Consider the following 21,097-nt stretch of genomic DNA (forward strand, 5'->3'; position numbering starts at 1 on the left):
AAACTCGGGGAAATTTACGCTCGACACTCTTTTCTCTGCAACTAAAAACATCGCCTAATTTCTACTTTTTCTCTTTTTTTTTTTTTTTTAATGATTTGCACCACGCCTGATGCTGGCTCGGCCTCGGCATGTAAATTATGCGAGACAAAGGCGGTAGACCCGAATTTCCTGCTGTTTGTGCAATTCGGCTCTGCGCTAAGTGCCAGTAAGCGGCAGAAGATCGAACAATACATCAACGCCGTCATATACCCACGGCAGCAGCCCAGCTCGCGAAAACGCAGTCGGTATGACTATGACTACGACTACAGCTACGATTCCGAGTACAGCGACTACAGCAACTACAATAGACGGAAGCGCCAGCGCACAGCCAACGGATATAGACAGATAGCGCAGAGCAATGGCTCCTCGACGCTGGTGGTGTACGATCAAAATGCCGGGTTCACACTCGACACGACCACCGATGTACTGGACACCCCTCTTGATTATACGCACGGTGTGACGTCGGTTCTCGGTGCCAGTGCCGGTGGGCTGGGAAACCCATGCTTCAATTGCTCGATCCCAGGCCATGAGCTGCGCGATTGCCCATGGCCGCTCGATAACGACAGGATTGAGGCTAGCCGGCTGGAATTCAAAGACAAAAAGGGCATCGGAGCATTTGACAGCCGGCTTTATTTGGCTGTGGAGGAAGGGAGGCGGCTTGATGGGATGCGGCAGCGGTTCAGGCCTGGCCAGATGTCAGAGAGGCTGCGTGAGGCGCTGGGGCTGGGGGAGGACGAGGTTGCGTCATTCGTTGTGAGCATGCGGTACGCAGGATACCCGCCTGCCTATTTGGGGAGCTTTGAGGGCCAGGATCCGATGGAGGCGCGACCCAGAGAAGTGCCACCGCCGACTCCAGCCCTCAAGGTGTATGACGGCATCGAAGACCACTCGAGCGAGCTGGATCAAGCGGCAGCAATTAAGCTGCACGATCCAGATCATAACTCGGCGACAGGCGGCGGCGAGAAAGATGTAATTACAGACGATGAGGAAGAGGGAGCCATTAGTGACGACGAGGAAGAGGGAGCCATCGATGATGCAGACGACAGGACCCAGCCTTCAGTCCCACAGCCACCACGGAACATCCCCCTGGTGCACTACCAAGGGCTAGATCTCAGCATGCTGGACTTTGACCACATGGGCAAGCCCAAACCGCAGCGACAATCGCAGATGCCTGATTATTATAACCACAACAATGCCGGTTACCAGTACGGCGAGGACGACTGGAGCGGCATGCTGAACAGCTACTACCGGCAGGCAGACATATACAATCCCCAGCCACTGCAATACTGGCAACAACCGATGCCATATGGGCAGCCAATTGCACAGCCGCCGCCCCCTCCTGCCGATCTGCCGCCCCCTCCCCCGCCACCAGTGGATCCCAGAGACCAGCCTGGGATCTCTAGACTGGCATCGGAAGAGCACCCACTGACGGGCATCCCAACCCGAGATCGGGCCACTCAGAACCAGCAGTCCACAACGGAGCAAGCGCCCAGTGACGGCGAGCTCGAGGACGGTGAATGCGACATGGACACCGACGACTGAGCACATTCTCACTGATCAGCTGTGGGTCGATTTTTTATTCAGGCTCAATACATTTTTGTAGCTCATTGGCTAAGTCGGACCCGAAGCTTCTTCTCCAAACCGCCGAACCACTGGTGGTCAAATACTGCGAAATCCCACGAGTCCTGGTACCCTATCCCCTCGGTGTACAGCACCTCCTTCCGCACACACTCGACCTTGACACCGACGACATTCTCCATCCACCCGCGCATGCCCAGGTTGTTCTCTGTCGTCTCGAGCGCGATCCGGTGCATATTTAGCGTCTCGAATCCGAATTTGAGCGTCAGGTACAAGGCTGCTGAGCTGACCTTGTGACGCCAGAATCGCGAATCGACAATAATCCCTGCCTTTGCGCAATGGTTAGATGCGTCAATCTCGCTCATCCCGCAGCACCCAACAACCAGGTACGGCTCATCGATCTCTATCACACCATTGTCCACAGGCACTGTCTCGGGCGCCAAGTACTCGTCAGCATGGATTTTGCCGACGAGCTCACTGGGCAGCTGCGACTTTTTAATTACAATCGTATAGTTCACCAGCTCCTTGCGCAGCTGGCCCTCGTCCCGCGCCCGGCGACGCCAGCTCGCGTGCTCCACCGTGTAGCCGTTGGGCCGCATCATGAATTTCAGGTATTTCATGGTCTCATGGTCAGAGAGGAGATGCGCCATAGCTGCATCTTGCCGCTCGTCAGGCGGGATCAGCGTCACTAGCCTGCTGGTAGCGCCAGCACGCTTGGGTACGAGATCGGGAGAACACCGGGTGTTGCGCGTAGGTGACGATGATCCGCTAGTAGGCATTCTTTTCAAAAATGATTGTTAGGAAAAAAGTTTAAGGGAGGAGAGAAAGGGAGAGCACACTGCTTTTTCGCCGCTGTAGCTGATAGACAAATAAAAAATCTAGTAGAGATTAAAGAGAAAAATGGCGCAGCTGTAATGATAATTTTTGGACTGCAAGAATCGGCAATGCGGGAATGCGCCAGAAAGGCATTGTTCCCAGACTAGTCAGCTTTTTTTTATTACAGCCTTTGGCCATCAGCATTTTTTCGTCGTATCTCCATACATCTCCACCGTGTTTCCCGCGCTCGCCAGCGATCAACACGGCATTGCTGCTGTAGATTCCGCCAGTCCCGTTTTGGTCTGTGCTCGCTCTTCGGCCAGTTCGCATCCGAGATCGCCTGCATCTCACCCTTTTGTCGCTAGACTGGGTGGGCGATTGGTGGGCGATTTGCCTACCAACCTGCCGAACTCGGGGCTAAAAAACATCGCGGACTGCACATACACACTAGGCCACAACAGCACACTCAACGAACTAGCTGTGTGCCATTATGTTTCGGCAGCAGGTTCACCCGCCGGGGGCTAAACACCCCTGGCAACCCGGATTATGTAGTAGCATTTTTGGGGGAGCTTGGGCTTAAAATGTTCTTCAAAGAAACAAACACGGCTCCAGTCATTCACAAAACAGGCATAACCCTCCGAGCAAATTCCTTCGTTCTTGCTCAACCAAATATGTAATCGAGTGCGTGTTTGGGATAGAGACTGCATCCTGATTGGAAACATGGGAGGCTAATGTGCAATTAAATATGGCACTCCTTCAAATAGGCGCTTGCTAGCGGTGGGGGTTTGAATCGCTCCTATACAAGGCGTGTAGTGCCCAGCATCTCTCTATTGGCAATGTTATTGAATTCAAATGCTGTTGGCTTTGGGCTTTCATATGCGTGCTACATGCAGCCATATGAAGACTTTCGCAATCATATTTGGAAGGCACATAGTTGCTCCGCTTCCACCGAGCAGGATATTGATTTGGAGATCTAATATTAGATGAAATCGTGGATTAGCTCTTGAGATCTAATCTGTCTGGAGGGCTGACGCGGCGCGCTCTTTCGCAAATACGCACGCCTTGGGGAAGCTGAGGGCAGCGTCAGCAGTTGCGCAATTCGCTGCTCTCTGCACTGTTCTCCAACCTTTCTTTACTAGGCACCTTTATTCAAAATGAGCTCACGTAGCGCCAATGCCGGATACGACCGGCACATTACCATCTTTTCGCCCGAGGGACGCCTGTTCCAAGTTGGTAAGTGCTGCTGCCAATGCAATAGCAAGCGAGACTTATAGGCCACACACCTTTACCCAGCTGAACCCCCCTTTAATTTGTAGAGTATGCCTTCAAGGCAATCTCGAACACTGGAGTCACCTCGGTCGGTGTGCGTGGAAAGGACAGCGTAGTGATCGCGACGCAGAAGAAGGTCCCGGATAAGCTCATCGATGCCTCGACGGCGACGCACGTATTCCAGCTAACACCCTATATTGGCTGTGTGATGACTGGCCTTGGACCCGGACGGCCGTAGCCAGGTGATGCGTGCGCGGCAGGAGGCGGCCTGAGTTCAAATACAAGTACGGATATGAGATCACTCCCGACATGCTGGCAAAGCGCATGGCCAACATCAACCAGGTGTACACGCAGAAAGCCTTTATGCGCCCGCTCGGCGTGTCAATGATCCTTATTGGGTGGGACAATGAGCGTGGACCGCAGCTGTACAAGACGGACCCTGCGGGCTACTTTGCTGGATACCGGGCGACCTGCCGCCGGCGCAAAGCACCAGGAGGCGTTTAATTACTTGGAGAAGAAGATGAAGGGCGACGAGGGGCTCTCTGTTGACGATACTGTGGAGCTGGCGATTGCCACGCTGTCGTCCGTGCTGGCAGCCAACTTCAAGGCTACAGATCTAGGAGATTGCCATTGTCACAAAGGAGAGCCCAGAGTTCCATGCCCTGAGCACTGAGGAGATTGATGCCCAGCTCGTCAGGATTGCAGAGAAGGACTAAACTTCAATACGCTTTCATGTTTTAACAACAACCCAGCCAACAAGTATATCAATGAACCGCCGGTACATGTCGGTTACAGTTTAGATTGTACGGCCTACAGAGTAGTACAATGAATAATCAGCACCTGTGCCAATATTGTGGAGGGCTGGTACACTCCACTTTTTCTTCAAAAGGCAAGGTTGATTTCTTTGAAAAGAGATACACATCGAACACATGGCAAGTAGGTAGTTGGACATCCAATTACCACAATAAACGTGCACCGAAGCCATAGTAGCAGATAACTTTATATTGGTTGCTGGATAATGGGCGGTTTGTTTATTGCAGGTAATGAAGGTAAGGAATATAAGATAACCAATAGCGCGGATTCTGGATGGAACTAGGAGGCCAATGCTCAGCACAATTGCTAAAGTGAAAAGCCTAAAACTCGTAGCGACTGTATATGGGGGAAGCTCTGCATGCTAGCATTTCCTAAAGTCGGCTGTATAACTTCTTGGAAAACATCGTATGGAACATGAAGCTCTTTAAGAGATGGGATGCAGACGATGATTTTGTAAAGCGCAATGACTTCGTGTCTCTGGGGCCGTGTGGGATCATTGGAAAATTACCAGTATCTTTAAATGCTTGCTGAAATCGGGGCTTGTTGAACACAATGAAGTCGATTTCTGCAAGCTCATCATTCTGGTCGGACCAATCTTCCAAGATGAAATGCTTTACCCTTAGGTAGCATTAGAGGATGGAATATGTGACAATATGTGAATAAATGTAGATCGAGTAATAAAAGACGTTTAACTCTAGGATTCGAATATTGGTTGGCTCGACAATCTGAAAAGGCAGAGGTATTGAAATGCAGCAGCTGATTTTTACAGGATGTTGCCTCTGATATGCGATTAAAGAGCGGAATACCATATCTATGAAAGTTAAAGGAGCTTACATGCCTTTTTCATCTCTATTGTGATATTTATGGATTTGGAGTCCAATTTTTGAGCAACTAATGCCTTTCAAGAGCTTCATAAGTACCATGAAGTTCAGCGTGATCTAGTTTTGGAAGTTTGAATGGGCAATCGGCAACTGAAAAGGGAAGTATCATGTTCTCCAAGCCGCAGTCGCTTTAGCTTGGGAAATTGAATGCTGCTTTGTGTATGTTTTAGGTGGGAAATAATTGTCAACATGAGAGTGCCTCGATATATCAGCCCCGCTACACTTTGTATAGTGAATATCCAATTCTCTAAGTTCTGAAAAAACCTAGTGTGCTTTTGTTTTCTGAATGAAAGAATTGCCATGAAAACCCTGGAGGTGCAATTGGTCAAAGCCAAGTATTGGAGAGCGGGGGCAAATACATATGGAACCATATGTTGGTGTTTGCCTAGATCAATCCTTAAGATATGAAAGGTTACTAGAGAAAGAAAAGTGATCCAATTTGAACAACAGAGTTGCTAACACTGAGGCGTGTGATTCGGGGGAGTAATGCGTTGAATCAGTGGTGATAGCGGGCATGTTGGATAGACGACCGCATCTGATGTGAAAGGTTTATATCTGTTAAAAGCAGGCAAATGGGTCATGAAAATATTCGGATCATGGAGTCGTAATCAACTGCGTTAATGTTGCTAAGGATGATAGTCTGCTATCGTAACTGGCACTGAATGTTGTCATTAAAAACGAGCGTGTGGGTGGATCCCCAGCTTATTTTGTCGAATCCCAGTTCGCGTAATAGACCAACAAGGTCAATCTCGCGTAAAAAGAAATAAAAAGAAAATATATGGAGATGTGGCGTCAGAATAGGATAAGGCCATTTTCTGCTATTAGTTTGATGTTGGAATCAATGCTGGAGATTGGCCATACTAAGCGAGTTGTCATACTCGTGGTTATGTTTAATACTTATGCTAATATAAGCGTTTGAGTAAAGTTTCGGTAAGGACAATTTTCTCCATTTGCTGACAAACATGGGCCGGTGAATAGTCATTCAAGTAGATACGTCTATCCACGATGTCATAGTCAAGTGTGTCAGTTACTATATGCGACAGTATTCTCTTTAAAATCGAGTCTGAGATGTTGTGAATAGGAAGCCATGGTTGAAAAGAGCAAATTTGTGAGAGAAATGTGTAGCAAAAAGGAAAAGTCGCTCTACTCCTATCAAGTACTTGCCACTTTATGCACCTATTATTAGATGTGTAGATCCTTTTGCATGCCCTCCCCTAGCCCCGGATTACATATCATCTGGTGATGGATCTATTGTCGTGACCCTGTTTAAGGGACAGCAAGCATCATCAGGATATCTGTACACAGGTTAAGCTAATAAAAGAGCAATTAATATTAGTGAAGAAGAGAGGCGAGTCCCACCCGGGTCACTCCTAGAAGGGCCTGGCACCTGCTTTATAGAGCACTACGGCTTACGGTCTACCAGTCCTAGGCAGTGGAGCTGTGTCATCATCCGTAATCGGCTGAATCAAATATCAGCATGATACTGTGGTGATCACACTACCACCATTCAAGTCCAATAATGATGCGGCTATGTTCAATGATCAAGATGGCACCGTGTAGCACATTGCCCATGGCAGGTGCATGACGATGGGTACCCAAGTCCTGGTGTAGACAATAGCAATGAGGGCTTGAGCCTCTGATGAGGATAGTGGCATCTTTTACATGATACCATGATTACACGCAAATAGAAGGTACTCGCGTCATAATGGATACATATACCACTGCCTCAGGAATCTGCAGTCGTTGTCTTTTCTTATTTCTTTCCTAAAGCAAAAACCGCACTTTACCTCTCAAACTCCCAGAACACAGCTACACCTTAATCAACGTGTTTGTAGGGAAACCCTAGCTCCACACATAAAATACATTCCGACTGCGGTGCATTTGAGTCGTTCGAGAACACCAGCTATGGGTTTACTCTATAATAGGAAGGCCCCTCTAAAACTCTACATGACAAATAAATACCTAGTTAAAGGAAGAGCACCTAGTAAGCTGCTACTGATACACGCTACGCTGTAAAAGCAGCGTGTTCCTCAGAATGGATTGCACAGACATCCTGCAGCACGTACGGGCCATGACAAGAGCGAGCCGATGGCCAACCCGGTGCTGATGGAAATGGCAACGATGGAGCCAGCAATAGTGGGCTTGTCGGCCAGCGAGGGCGCCGCCATGGCTGAGCGTGTCGACAGCAGCCCATTGGTAGCACCGAGCAGAAGCACCAAGAATAGGAAGCACCAGTCGCTGGTGATCCAGTTAAACCAGACAGGAGAACGAGACATGGCACATGAAAAATACGGGGATAAACAAAAATCTTGCTACAGCCAACGAGGTCAATGACGACATGCTGTTGATGGGAATCCTTTGGCGCAAAGCGGCGGCCGACAAAATCGCCGACGTTAAACACAAAAAAGTGCCATTCTGTCAGCAGCCTGAAGCCCCTGGTGGAGGTAACCAGGGCCGTTACAGAAGGGAACACGGCGAGGGTTACCGGCAAAGACAAGCATAATGACATTGGCATAGCCGGAGATTTGTCGGAAAGTAGCTGCAAACTCTCGCAGATCCGGGAGCACTGTTGCACCGGCTGTAGCACCCGCAATGGCCAGTTTGCTTCGCTCCGTGTAGTACGGGTCTCGCTGAATGTAGATGAAAGCAGCAGTCAAGATGATGTTCGTGATGGCTGCAAATGCAAAGTACGCAACAGTGCGATGTATCAGGGAGTCTGCTCCGGCCTCTGCGCTACGAAGACCGCCGGTTGCAACCGAGTACGCAGTCACCAGCTGTGCCGCGGTCGCCATAATTCCAGCCACTGCCTGGCCGCTCATCACGCCCTCTGCATTCGCGGGTGGAAAATGCGCAGTCAGCGCAAACACAGAGTTTGTCAAGATCCCGCTGGCAGCAGCTGTGACGGCTAGCTGCGTAATGACAATGTAAAACGACAGCGTGCCGCGGTGTTCCGTCATGAACGGCACGAACAGGCCAGTCACGTACGCCAAGAGGTTTCGCCATGAGCCCGTACATTATGCGCTTGTTGGCGTCGGATGTGGTCACAGGTCAGCATGGCATAGATGTTGAAGCCCAGGTTGAACCACCATGTAGGTCACGGAGAACGAGTTCTGAAATGTGTCCTGGTGCGGGCTGCCGGCGAACTGGTACGTGTAGAACTCACTGGCGGAGATGAACAGGTTCCAAGGCAGCAGCGAAGCGAGGCCAACACTGAAAAACACGTAGTACGAAAGGCGGCGCTGCTGCTGCTGCTGCTGCTGCGGAGTGGGCCTGGCGTGTTGCCTGATTCCTCTAGGAGCCGGGAGCGGTCATCCGATATGCGCAGATCTGGAGGTGGCACGGTAGAGCTGGGTTCGGCAGAACTGGCCATGAAAAAAGGGATTCAGATGTGGACTGATCGGGTGGGGTGCTGACGTTGTGCAAACGCTTTGCTGGATAAGGAAATAAATGGCTTAAAATACGGATAGAAAAATACTCGTCACGCCACTGCTTTTTTCGGCGCTCAGACAGTCCTATTTTACCTTATTGCGAAGGCAGGCTGGCATGTATGGGCCGTCCAGGCCATCTAGTGCCGCCCACATAGCTCAAGGCCTTTTAGGGCATCTGTGTCTTGAATTGCAAGACCAGCAGATGCCCAACAGCCTTGAGTCTGCTGTGCGACAGCGGTAGGGACCACATCCCTCTTTTTCCAAGCGTGGACGACAATGGAGATATCACGTGTAGCGCCAACAATCATCCGGCACTGGCGCTTCTGCAGTGAGTGACATTCGAGTGGTGGTGTTCAGTCACGCTGCGTGGTACAGCCATTTCCTTCTAAGCGGCTGGGACAAGCAAAAGCACTGCAAGGCTGCTGCCGCCACCGCCGCCCCCTCGCCGCCGCCGTCGTCGGCTCGGTCGATCGGCACCAAAAGTATCTATGGCATTGGTGAGTTAGCAGCAGCAGGTTGGGCCAACACCAGGAGCGGTGCGCAGTCTTCGGCCGGTTGGGCACGGCGACAAGAGCTGATCTCAATAAGCATCGCCCGAAGGAAAGGCCGCGTGGTTGGGCGTTGGACAGAGTGCTAAAAATGATGGGAAGGCAAAACCCCGCGTTCTTTTCCCTGGCAGACTCAACAATAGGGCCATTATGTGCCCACAAGCTCACGGGCCAATCGGGCGGCCTTGCCTTCTTTTTTAGGTGGCCAAGAGCGGTGATGCGGGTCAATTTTGGCGGGTCTGCTGCTTTCCTCTCAAGTCACATCCGATTGCTCCAGCACTCTATAAATAGGGCGCTGCCTGCCTGGCACTGAGAATTTCCTCTTCCACCCAGACGTACAGCACCCTCTCCACTCCTTCCATTCTCTATATATCCAAAAACACTCGCTACCATGAAGTGCCCGCATTGCGTTTTGCATTTCCCCGACGAGCACAGCCTGTCTGTCCACTCAGACGTGTGGCATTATAACACAATTGTCCGCGTTCCCCGACGCACCAGCAGCTCAAGCACCTAATAGCTCCTGCAGCTCGACTAGCGGTCCTCAGCATGCCACATCCGGCGTCGGTGGGAATAGTCAGCCTGTCAACAGCTGCCTTGCCCAAGTCCAAGTAAAAAATTTATTATATTCTGTACAATTAATGCTTCCCTCCAATACGACCATTACTCCATTTTTGTCATGTATACACAGCTTGCAGCGTGCACCAGCATATAGCCCTGTAGGCGGAGGAGGCGTCTGGGGATCAGCAGGCTCCAATATGACAGCGTCGTCAATCCGCGCTTTGAATCGTTTTGGGCCCAGCAAAGGGGACAGGCTTAGTGGCTCCATGCCTGGAGTGAGAGAATCGGGGAAACCAATTTATATTTTTTTACTGGCTTCTTCTGCTTTTGTCCTTTTCTCCTCACCCGAATTTCTATTTTTCAAAGAGCGAAGCTGTTTTACTCTCTTCACCCCCTACTGCTCACTCTATTCCTCCTCAGTCTGGACACGCGCTATCCCCTTTCTGCGGTTGAGCCCGGGTATTCTGCATTCCACACAAAAAGAACACTACTAGTTGTCAATTTCGCCGCTTCGCGTTTTCATATACATAGCAGACACACGGGCTGTACTTGCGCATTGATACATCAGCCATGACTGGAAGCGACCACAAAAAGCAGGGCCTGAAGAGTAAGTGGATGCACGGCCAATACGGGGCTATAGCATTGGCCTGCTATGTTTTGCTAAAAGTAGCACTACGAGCTACAGAGGATGTGCTGTCGAGCTGATTTTTCCGCGTGTTTTGTTTTTTGCCGTAGGCAAGTTACGGGTATTCTCGAGCACATCACATCTGCGGGACCTGGTTCGGAGCCATGGGGCACAGGGGGCAGCACCTACGGGCAGACGGCCACCATCGCCGCCACCGCCCCCGGTGCCTAGCCTGCCGCCAGATGTCGTGCTGCCAGCACACCGTGGGCGGGGGTCAAACGCATCACAACAACAACAGCAGCCAGGTAAGGGTGGGTTTTCTTTGGGCTAAAAGTGGGGATAAGCGTGGAAGAAGCGCCTCATGAGGCATTCCCTTTGTTGTTTATACTCAGAGACCCCGTTGCAGTCTTTGTTTGCTCTGCGATATAAGAGGGGATAGGTTGACGCCACGGATTTTTATTTATATTTAATTCACTGGGATTTATAGGCAACGACTACTCCTATCTGCTAAAGCCATCGCGGCCCACGCATGAGCACAGCCTGTCGAATAGCTCGGCACGGCAGCGGGACCTGCTGTCAGTAAAAGATGCGCTGTCCGGCCCGCTCTCGCACCAGATATCAGCGCGCGAGAGCGTGGCCAGCATGGACACAGGGGTTGTCCGCCAGGCATCGACAAATCAGCTGCACTCGACGCGCTCAAAGCAGTCCATGTCCAGCATGGGGAATGGAGCGGACGGGATCAGGGGCCAGCTCGAATGGCAGCAAGTGGTTCCGGCGGGCACGCGGGCGTGGCAGCTCGGGCAAGCAGGAGGGGACAGCAGAGAACCCGTTCCAGCTGGACATGAATTTCTCAGATATTGGCGAGTTTGTCGATATGACCAAGGTGCGGCGGCCCTCGGCGACCTCGTCGCTGAGCACAGCGGAATCGGCGTTCCGCGTACCGCCGGTGGCAGGCGGCAACCGCGATGAGAGCGAGCGGCGAGGGTCGTTCCAGACAGATTCGGGGTCGCTGCTGATGCAGCAGCATCGGCGAAAGAGCTCCAAGGGGAGCCGTTCGGTGCTCAGCAAAAGGTCACTGGTGGGCAGCCCGCATGTGCGGCAGGCGTCGGTGTCGGATTCCCGGTCGATGGCATCGAGTTTAAAGGGCGATGGTCGCAGCAGTGGTCAGAGTCCGGCACAGTGCGGCAGAGCTCGGATGCGCAGCAGAGCAGCAGGGGGCGGCGGCTCAGCGTGGTATCGGCGTTCTCGCCCGCGCAGTTCACGGATCCGTGGGCGGCCGACCGCGAGCAGCAGCTGGCGCTGATGCGCAAGTCCCAGTCAAATGCTACCACCGGCGATACCCAGGGCGCCAGCGAAGAGGCGCCGGTTCAGCTGGACACCAGCGCTGGAGCCAGGCACTGAGGCGACGGCCGAGCCGCGGATCCCTGGGATAGAGTACCCGCCACGCAAATCAGAGCCATGGGCGCCGCCGGAATCGTGGGCGGTGCTGCCGACGTCGCTGGACGGGGCGGAGGAATCGTCACTGTTCAACAACCAACACGATGCAGAGTCAGAGGGCGACGGCAACAGCAGCGACAGCGACCTGGAGAACGACATCAACATGTATTCGTTGCGGATCTACCGCGAGGACTCGACATTCGGCACATTCCACTGCCGGCTGAGCACGACCACTGCGGAGTTCATGCAGATGGCGGCGAAAAAGTTCTTCATCCCGGATATCACACGGCACTGTCTGTACATGCAAAAGGCGAACGGGCTGGATCGCACGCTGAAGGCGAATGAGCGGCCAGCGGACATCCTGAAGCGCTACTTGGAGCAGATGGGGTATCGTCCCGAGGACAACATCACGCTGCAGGGGCGCGAGGACAACAGCTATCTGTGCAAGTTCTCGCTGCTCAAGGCAGCGATTCCGCGGGTATCGCCAAACATGGAGGTAGAGGTCAGCTCGTTCCACTATGTGGACTTGCGCGCGCGCAAATTACAGACGGTGCCGGTGTTCCTGTACGCGCACGCAAACAAGATTGTATCGCTGAATATGTCCAAGAACCCGGGGTTGAACTTCCCAGCCGATTTTGTGCAGCTGTGCGGCAATCTGCGCGAGCTGCGGCTGGCCACATGCCAATTCACGCGGTTCCCGAACAGTCTGCAGTACTTTGAGCTCTTGGCGTACCTGGATCTGTCCGGCAACGACATCAAGCGCATGCGCCATGCGCCTCTGGACAAGCTGCAGAACCTGGCGACGCTGATGCTGCGCAATAACCGGCTGGTGGAGCTGCCCGAGTCGCTAGCGGAGCTCAAGGCGCTGAAGACGCTGAATGTATCGAACAACAACTTCCAGGAGTTCCCGACGATTGTCACGCGCGTGGCATCGTTGGTCAACCTGGACATTTCAATGAATCGGATCCCCGAGATCCCCAATGCGATTTCGGCCATGGGCAACCTGGAGCAGCTCAACGTGATGGGCAATATGCTGACGGGCAAGCTGCCAAAGGGGCTGGGCAACCTGGTGAAGCTGCGGGAGCTGGATGTGCGGCAGAACAAACTGCAGAACCTGACGATTGCGTCGGAGCTGCCAGCACTCGAGCTGCTGTACACGGAGACGAACATGGTGACGCGGGCGCACATGGAGCTGGCGACGGCAACGCACGTGAGCTTCAAGGCCAACAAGCTGACCCAGTTCCGGATCATGAATCCGTCCCACACGCTGGTGTTTCTGGACCTGTCGCGCAACCAGCTGACGGAGCTCGCCTCGGACACATTCATGCATTTGCCGCACCTGGAGCACCTGGTGCTGGACAGCAACCACCTGGTCAGCATTCCGGCGTCTGTGGGCAGCCTGCGCAATCTGATCAAGCTCAGCTGCACGAACAACGTCCTGTCGCTGATCCCAGCGGAGCTGACGCGGCTTGAGAATCTGAACACGCTCGACCTGCACAACAACAACCTGAAGGTGTTGCCACCGGAGATCTGGCTGATGCCCAAGCTGACCAACCTCAATCTCTCGTCGAATCTGCTGGAGCAGTTCCCGCACCCGAGCATGCTGGAAAATATACGGCGGCAGCAGGGCGGTTCCAGCAGCGTGCGGGCAGTTGCGGCAGCGGCAGCGGCAGCGGCGGCAGCGGCAGCGCAACGCAATGGCTCCAAGGACGCCAATGGACCGGCGCTGGCAAACCGTGCCCTGCAGAACGTGCAGATGTCGTCGCTGTCGATGCCGGCGACGCGGCAATCGAGCCCGCTGATCCGGGCAACCTCGGAGGTCATGCCTGACTCAGTGCTGGACTACCGACTCGACGGTTCACAGTCGCTGACAAAGCGTGCACGCAACAAATCGGCGGATGCCGGGCGTGTCTCGATGTCACCGGCACCGCTAAAGCGGTACTCGATCTCGGACCCACCACCACTATCACATTCGCTGCGGGAGCTACGGATCGGCGACAACAACCTGGACGACGAGGTGTTCACGGTGATGGCGTTTCTGCCAGAGTTGCGGGTGCTCAATCTGTCGTACAACGAGCTGTACGATCTGCCGCCGTCGGCCATGGCACACATGCGCAAGGTCACAGAGCTGTATCTGTCGGGGACGCAGATCAGCACGATCCCCGAAGAGGAACCGAATGCAGCGTTCTGGCGCAGCCTGCGGCTCTTGAATATCAACGGCAACAAGCTGCAGACGCTGCCGTCGTGGCTGGCCAAGATCCACGGACTGACGATTCTTGATGTGGGCAGCAATGTGCTAAAGTACAACATCACCAACTGGCCGTACGACTGGAACTGGAACTGGAACACCAGCCTAAAGTACCTCAACTTTTCGTACAACGAGCGGTTCGAAATCAAGGGCTCGCACCTGCACCCGAAGGTGTTCCATGACCACGCAGCGCTGCTCGGCGGCGGACAGGCGCCACGGGATACATTCACATACGTGGCCAAGGAGCAGCCCAAGTCAGACAGCGTCTCGGACTTTTACCAGCTGACGGACCTGCGCATCCTGGGGCTGCTGCAGCTGACGATTATGGTAGCGCTGCCCGACGAGACGCCGAACCGACGCGTGCGTACCACCGACCCGATCAAGCAGGTCAAGTACGGCATGGCCGACTCGCTGGGGCCGAACGAGCGCGTGTCGGCGTGGGACCTGGCGTCGTCGCGGTTCCGCATGGCCGATGACGAGTGCCTATTTGGCATGTTCCATGCGCGCGAGTCGGACACATCCAGCTCGGCCATCAGCAAGTATCTGTGCGACCACTTTTTATATGCATTCCGTGAGGAGCTCGACAAGGTCACCGAGCAGGCGCAGGACGAGGCGCCAAAGGCTGATGGCAAAAAGACCGTGAACTTCGCCGAGCCGCCCTCAGGAATCCGACCACCGCTCAACGCAGCTCTCCAACGATCAGGTGCAGGCCTGCCATGCGCCGCACGTTCCTGACGCTCAATAAGGACCTGGGCACTCCACAGCCGCGAACTCATCGAAGCCGCCCTCAGGGTCGAGAATAGGCGCGTCGCGCGAGTTACCGCCTGACAAGGGACCGGCCGCCGCCCGAGCTGGCTGCCGACAAAAAGGCCAATCTCGGCGAGCACCCGGGCGGCTCCACCGCAGTGGTCGCGTATATCCACGGGCGGCGGCTGCATGTGGGCAATGTGGGCGACGCTCTCGGCGTGGTGAGCCGGCGCGGCAACGCCATGGTTCTGTCGACTCGCCACGACCCGTACGAACCGAGTGAAATGCGGCGGATCCGCGCCATGGGCGGCTACATCACGCAGGAGGGCCAGGTGCAGGGCCAGATCAGCATCTCGCGCGCCTTTGGATACTTCCACCTTCTGCCGTTTGTCAATGCCGACCCGACCATCACCACGTTGGACCTGACCGAGGAAGACGAGTTCCTGATCCTCGCCAATCGTCCTGTGTGGGATGCCATCACTCCGCAGATTGCCGTCGACATTGCACGCAAGCATCCGGCGCGATCCCACGTATGGCTGCTGCCAGAGTGCGCGATCACGTGGCCGCCTATGGCGTCACCGCCAGCCTGATGGTCATGGTGATCGGCTTTGCTCCCATGTTCTCCAAGCAGACAGCGCGGCCAGCGCGCGGCTTCAGCGTCCGCGACAGCATCCACCCGGGCGTCTCGGGCGACCATCGGTCCAAGTACGCTCTGACGCGCCGCATGTCCCGCAGCCCCTCGACGCTGATGGGTGCACTGGGCCCGCGCTCCAGCGTCTCGCAGATCATCGGCCCCGACGGCAAACCCCTGCCAGCACTCTACCATGGCACTGGTGCATTAATGTCGCCACCGATGGCTGCCTATGAAATGCCCGACGATGTCGACGATTTCCTGTCACTGTCAGCGCCACGCACCCGGCGGCAGCGTGACCGTGAGACGAATGCACGGCCCGGCGACTCGACCCTGGCCAGGCTCGAGCGCGAGGTGCCGCCGCCCGTGGGCGAGGTTGTGCTGGTGTTCACGGATGTCAAGAACTCGACCATCCAGTGGGAGACCAACGAGGTCGCCATGCGCAGCGCCATTAAGGTCCACAACATCATCATGCGTCGCATGCTGCGGTCGATTGGCGGCTACGAGGTCAAGACCGAGGGCGACGCCTTCATGGTCAGCTTCCCCACGGTTGCCAGCGCATTGCACTGGTGCCTGGCCGTCCAGCTCACATTCCTCTCCGCCGACTGGCCGCAGGAGATCCTTGACTCGCCCCACGGCTGCCCGATCTACTGGCCCGACGACGCCAGCGAATCGGACCGCCAGCTCGTCTACCGCGGCCTGCGCGTGCGCATGGGTGTGCACTTTGGCAGCCCCGTGTCTGAGGAGGATCCGGTCACCCGCCGCATGGACTACTTTGGGCCCATGGTCAATCGAGCATCGCGTGTTAGCGGTGCTGCTGACGGCGGCCAGATCTACATTTCACGCGACGTCATGGACGAGGTCTACGCAATCATGGACATTTTCGAGGCTGCCGACCAGAGCGCCATCACCGACATGCGCCAGCTCATCGACGAGCCGGCGCTAGGCCCGCGATGTCCAGGCGCTGAAAACCCTGGGACTCTGCGCTTTGCAGGTGGGTGAAATCAAGCTCAAGGGCCTCGAATCCCCCGAGCTCGTCTCGCTCATCTATCCAGCCGCCCTGCGCGGCCGCATCGACATGCAGGTGCGCGAGGAGCAGCGCCAGCTGGCTGCCAAGAAGACCAAGCAGAACGGCACCAGTTTGCCGCAGTCTCTGGCGTCATCGCCCAGCCTGCGTCCCGACGACTCGCCGGCAACAGCACCCTTCGACTCGGCCCACCAAGCCTCAATGTCAAGCACGCCGCGTGGCTCGTTCAGTCCGCTCCAGTCCGCTGGACAAGCAGCAGCGGCGGCATCTGCGCGACCTGTCGATGGAGATTGCAGGCGGGGCGGCGGCCGATGTGCGCAGTCGGCTGCGTCACGTGCCCACCTCCAACAGCGGCTCTCTGATCTCTGCCCCGATCGCGCGCCGCTCGATCTCGCTCCTGCAGGGTTCTGAGCAGGACGTGTGGTCGCACCGCGGCTCGCGCAACCAGGTCATTGCCAGTCCCCGCGGCTCACTGGTGCGCACGGGAATGCGCGAGCCCATGGTGGATTTTGTGCATCTGGAGATTCTCTACAGGATTGTCCTACCGTTTGAGTATTCTGGCTACGGAGTCCGTGCCAGAGCTCGCCGGTCCTGCCCTCATTCGAGTACTTCCTTGCGCACCCAGACAACTCCCCGGTGCGGATCCACCGCGCCTCGACCATCTCCGTTACCGGGCGCGCCGAGCCCACGCGTCGCCTCGCCCGTTCTGTTCAGCACCCACGCCAGTATCTGCTCCATCGAGGAGGTCAGTGATGAGGACGATGTGGCGTTGCCTAAGCATAGCGACACGGTGGCCCCAGCATTGGCCATGAACGAGCCGCCTGTGCCATTGTTTTTGTCGGAAACCATGACTATGCCGCACTTGATTGCCATCCTTGGCATGCTCGTGCGCCAGGTCGAGTGTGCGGTTGAGGCCATTGAGCGGCGCAGCTGCCGCTACGACGGCCTGCAAGCTGCATTGGCCGAGCTGGTCGCGGACCCCCAGGGCGTGGAGAGCAGCTTTGAATGGACAAAGGAGCATGTTATGCGCGCCCTCGCCGCCTATGTTTCCGGGATGGAGTAACTAGACAAGGTTTCTTCTGCATCAAAAGGGCGGAATAGGCTATTTTTAGTGTACCAGTACATCCGATATGCATCATGTATGTGTCGTGCATGGCTACAGTTTGCGGCTTGATTTCTTTTTTTTTTCTTTTTGTGCATGGGCGAGTTTTTGTTTACTCGGGTACGTCTTACTTGCCTGCACACCCTTGGCGAATCACCGTGTGCGCCAACATATGCAAATTAAAGCAGTGTTTTGCAGCCCACATTGTTGCCCTCTCATGCATCAGGATACACATCTACTCGGGGCCACCGCCTAGTGATTTTTCTCCAAGGCATGCCAAACGGCTTTGGGATCTGCTCTGCGCAGGAAAGAAAAATCATGTTCGCAGCGAGCTCAATCCTTGTTCACAAGGAGGGATCGATGAAGCGCAAAACACACCACCGCTCCCTAGCTCCCATCGCAGATACAACCGCACGAAACAAAAAAGCCGCTCTCTCAGGTGCATTCGCGAACCTCGCTGAGCTGTTCACAAATAATTGCTTGAAGGATGCAAAATGTCTTCGCATTGTCATGAGTGAATTGGTTGTGTTTCCTTGGTATCGGTACGTGACTTTTTTGTTGTTCTTTGCGCACAATGCCCAGCAAAAATGAGGTCGCTGCGCCCTCCCGCGCGCATTTCTGCTCTAGTGTTCCTCCCGTGCACAGCACAGGCTGTCCGCTGGATTATCAAGGATACCCGCCTTCCACAGTTCCCTCTAGATTCTGCAAGCCACTAGTGCGCTTTGGGCGGAAATGTCTGTGCTAAAACAGCTTTTGCTCTTGTTGCATGGCCTGATCGGCTTAGAGTCCCCGTGTTGGAATAAAAAAGCTTGTGCATGTTCTGCACCTCAGTCCATAAATGGTCATATTGATTTTGTGCATAAATTGCTCCTTCCGAGGATGTGCAAGCACCCTCCCTTAGAACAATACCCTTCGCGGTTTCCCCGCTACATTCCTCGTACTCGAACGCCTTGTCCAATTCGCTCCTACACTAGGCTGCCAACTATTGGTGCCTTTTTTACTTGAGGACTTTGCCCAGAGTACTCGCTTTTCCCGCTCTGGAACTAACATAAACAGAAATCCTCTGCTGAAATGTCGCTATTAGTGATCTACACAAGAAAAATGAGGGATCAGACCCATGCTCTTCTGGTTGCTCTTTTTTAGGGCAAGGTGTAGCTCAGCATGAAGGATTTCACGCTCGCCCTCCCTTTCCACAAGCGCATGTGTTTTATGAACAAAAAGCTAGGAATAACGAGGCAAAAAATGGTCCTGAGCAGATTGCTTTATGCAAAAAGGACGCAAAACTTATTGTGCACCAGCTATGCCCCTCTGACAAAATAGGCGCATATTATCACCCCCTTTGAGCAAACATGAATGTTATTGACAACCATGAAGCTATTGATCACTGCCCGGTTTTTTACCCTCACAATAGCTGTGTAGAAATCACACTGCCAGTTCTATTCTTCCGCGACGAACAGAAGGGGAGGGGGCTAAAACTGGCAGAGGGGCAATAAGGTGCCATGTCTGAATGTCTGAAAGGATGTGCAGATGAGGGATGGAGGGCAGGCTGTGAATGGGGTGGATGGAGTATTGCTGATCTACACGGATACTTGGATGCCACCCCGCTGCTACATTGCGGGCCCAAGCTTGTATTCGAAGTCAGCGCAGCCATTCACGTACCGGCAAATTCGACTGTGGGTAAAAAAAATCACTCCGCAAACCCCTGCTGCTTGACAATGCATGCCTTCTCAGTGTTTCCCTGAGCTTCTTCTACACCACCTTCTCTTTGTATGTAAACACTCAAATGGCAACCTTGACAGAAAGGGACAGTAGGAGCAACATGTAGCCGTTTTATTGAAGATAATATACGATGTGTGCAAATCACTTTCGAAAAAATCCAAAGGGGGGTGGTTGCTCCCCTGTACACCACAGGGGAGAATTGTCGCCGGTGACAATGTCCGAGGACCACATAAATATCATGGCCCCTTCCTCGGCCTTGCTGGCGTCCTATTCAGCTCCAAAACACATTTTTCTTTCTCTCTTTCTCTACTTTTCTTTCCTGCTCTTGCCTACATTCTAATGGACATTTACGATCCGTCGTACTAGATCCATCCGCAATTCTCTCCCTTCCTCACGATTCGTCTCGTTGCCATTTCAAATAATACTGGTCCCATTGCGGTATCTTTCCCTCATCTTTTCTCTTTTTGATTGCTCGCATCTCTAATTAAACTGCTTGTTCCTTCCACACCGATCTGTCAGGTCTCTACGTGTTAGTACAGTTTCGTAGTTTTGCATTTCATACAACAAGGAACTACTTAAAATCGAGCCGGTTGCTCCCCCTTTCGTCAATCTTCCCTCATCATCCCCCCCCAACCACCGGTACATTCAAAATTCACATTCAGTGAACACTCGCTCTTGTTTGGCACAAATTAATTGCACGCCTCGGCTTTATTTGCACTGATCCAAGCATCCAAGAAGAAAAAAGGCACTACACGCCTCCCCTTTGCCTCCATCCACACACTACCACCTCCAGCCCCATTGTCCGTGCGCATCTGCCTTATTGGGTGTGCTTGCAACTGACAATCAAGAAACTGGTCTTTCCAAAAGCGCCGGGTTCGTAGGCCTTGATCCGATCTCTTGAAAAAGATAATTTTCACGTGACGATCACAGCACAAAAGTCAAAAAATATTGCTGACATTCCTCCCCAGGCCCTCCAGGATATCCAGTCTCCTCGCTCCTAATCTCAACACCAAAAATAACAGCCAGACATGTGCAGCAGACCGTCGTCGTCATTTTTGGTGCTGCGCAAGGCGCAGTATTTCTGTGATGTGTGCTCCGGAACCTTCGGTGACTACGACGACTACCTTGAGCACGGCGGCGGCCACGCCAAAAAGGACTAAGGGGTGCCCCCCGCTTTGGGGCATCCTGCCCTATATATCCTTAGCACTCAAAATGTATATTATTCCTTACATTCCTTCGTTTTTATTCGCCTCCAAAATAAAATTCTGTATAACATACTTGTCCAGGCCGAAGCCCCTCCTCCCGTAAAAATCACTAGCCGATGGAAGAAGAGTGTGCGTCGTGGGGTGAGCAAGCCTCCTACTTGTTAATCTGCGTGAATTGACGTGCAAGGATGTGCAGGCGTAAAAACAAAAACATAGTTTCTAGGACAGAAGACCACCACCTGCATTCAACTGGCGGATGCAAGGACCAAAAACATGTATGGAAGTAGCCTTTTGCTTGTTCTAATTATTGCATATTCTTACAGAAAATTAAATAGGAAAGACGACGAGCGAAGCAACAAAGGGGGCGGTGAAGTTAGGGACGGTCGACTGTGAATTGCGTGCAGATGCCAGGGGAAGTGGGGGGTT

General features: G+C 53.8%; 9 protein-coding genes across 9 annotated transcripts; 7 read left to right on the forward strand and 2 right to left on the reverse strand.

Annotated features, from left to right (window-relative positions):
* Positions 1–90: 90 nt before the first annotated feature.
* Positions 91–1,581, forward strand: DL89DRAFT_294084 (uncharacterized protein; the record flags this gene model as incomplete). Its single annotated transcript, XM_040890466.1, has 1 exon — positions 91–1,581. One exon carries the CDS (start codon positions 91–93, stop codon positions 1,579–1,581), a length of 1,491 nt encoding a protein of 496 aa, XP_040741959.1.
* A 19-nt stretch (positions 1,582–1,600) lies between these two features.
* DL89DRAFT_268684 (uncharacterized protein) lies at positions 1,601–2,479 on the reverse strand. Its single transcript, XM_040888007.1, has one exon. The coding sequence runs from the start codon at positions 2,394–2,396 to the stop codon at positions 1,644–1,646; it is 753 nt and encodes a 250-aa protein (XP_040741960.1). The 5' UTR covers positions 2,397–2,479; the 3' UTR covers positions 1,601–1,643.
* Positions 2,480–3,587: 1,108 nt separating this feature from the next.
* Positions 3,588–4,418, forward strand: DL89DRAFT_278656 (N-terminal nucleophile aminohydrolase; the record flags this gene model as incomplete). The annotated part of the gene is given in 5 exon segments (XM_040889519.1): positions 3,588–3,666; positions 3,750–3,936; positions 3,966–4,200; positions 4,220–4,288; positions 4,323–4,418. 5 exon segments carry the CDS (start codon positions 3,588–3,590, stop codon positions 4,416–4,418), a joined length of 666 nt encoding a protein of 221 aa, XP_040741961.1.
* Positions 4,419–7,288: 2,870 nt separating this feature from the next.
* DL89DRAFT_323745 (uncharacterized protein) lies at positions 7,289–8,353 on the reverse strand (the record flags this gene model as incomplete). The annotated part of the gene is made up of 2 exons (XM_040891412.1): positions 7,289–7,566; positions 7,882–8,353. The coding sequence occupies 2 exons, from the start codon at positions 8,351–8,353 to the stop codon at positions 7,427–7,429; spliced, it is 612 nt and encodes a 203-aa protein (XP_040741962.1). The 3' UTR covers positions 7,289–7,426.
* Positions 8,354–9,848: 1,495 nt separating this feature from the next.
* On the forward strand, positions 9,849–10,572 carry DL89DRAFT_27318 (uncharacterized protein). Its single transcript, XM_040889038.1, has one exon. It carries the CDS (start codon positions 10,011–10,013, stop codon positions 10,422–10,424), a length of 414 nt encoding a protein of 137 aa, XP_040741963.1. The 5' UTR covers positions 9,849–10,010; the 3' UTR covers positions 10,425–10,572.
* DL89DRAFT_27346 (uncharacterized protein) lies at positions 10,273–11,700 on the forward strand. The gene is made up of 3 exons (XM_040889067.1): positions 10,273–10,537; positions 10,666–10,860; positions 11,043–11,700. The coding sequence occupies exons 1-3, from the start codon at positions 10,501–10,503 to the stop codon at positions 11,522–11,524; spliced, it is 714 nt and encodes a 237-aa protein (XP_040741964.1). The 5' UTR covers positions 10,273–10,500; the 3' UTR covers positions 11,525–11,700.
* On the forward strand, positions 11,552–15,016 carry DL89DRAFT_27329 (L domain-like protein). The gene has a single exon (XM_040889052.1). It carries the CDS (start codon positions 11,877–11,879, stop codon positions 14,973–14,975), a length of 3,099 nt encoding a protein of 1,032 aa, XP_040741965.1. The 5' UTR covers positions 11,552–11,876; the 3' UTR covers positions 14,976–15,016.
* Positions 15,017–15,405: 389 nt separating this feature from the next.
* On the forward strand, positions 15,406–16,774 carry DL89DRAFT_27323 (adenylyl cyclase). Its single transcript, XM_040889046.1, has one exon. It carries the CDS (start codon positions 15,520–15,522, stop codon positions 16,618–16,620), a length of 1,101 nt encoding a protein of 366 aa, XP_040741966.1. The 5' UTR covers positions 15,406–15,519; the 3' UTR covers positions 16,621–16,774.
* A 2,723-nt stretch (positions 16,775–19,497) lies between these two features.
* On the forward strand, positions 19,498–19,876 carry DL89DRAFT_27362 (uncharacterized protein). The gene has a single exon (XM_040889084.1). It carries the CDS (start codon positions 19,597–19,599, stop codon positions 19,804–19,806), a length of 210 nt encoding a protein of 69 aa, XP_040741967.1. The 5' UTR covers positions 19,498–19,596; the 3' UTR covers positions 19,807–19,876.
* Positions 19,877–21,097: the final 1,221 nt, after the last annotated feature.

The sequence above is a fragment of the Linderina pennispora genome, assembly GCF_002104995.1.
Source record: "Linderina pennispora strain ATCC 12442 chromosome Unknown DL89scaffold_10, whole genome shotgun sequence".
Taxonomy (NCBI): domain Eukaryota; kingdom Fungi; phylum Kickxellomycota; class Kickxellomycetes; order Kickxellales; family Kickxellaceae; genus Linderina; species Linderina pennispora.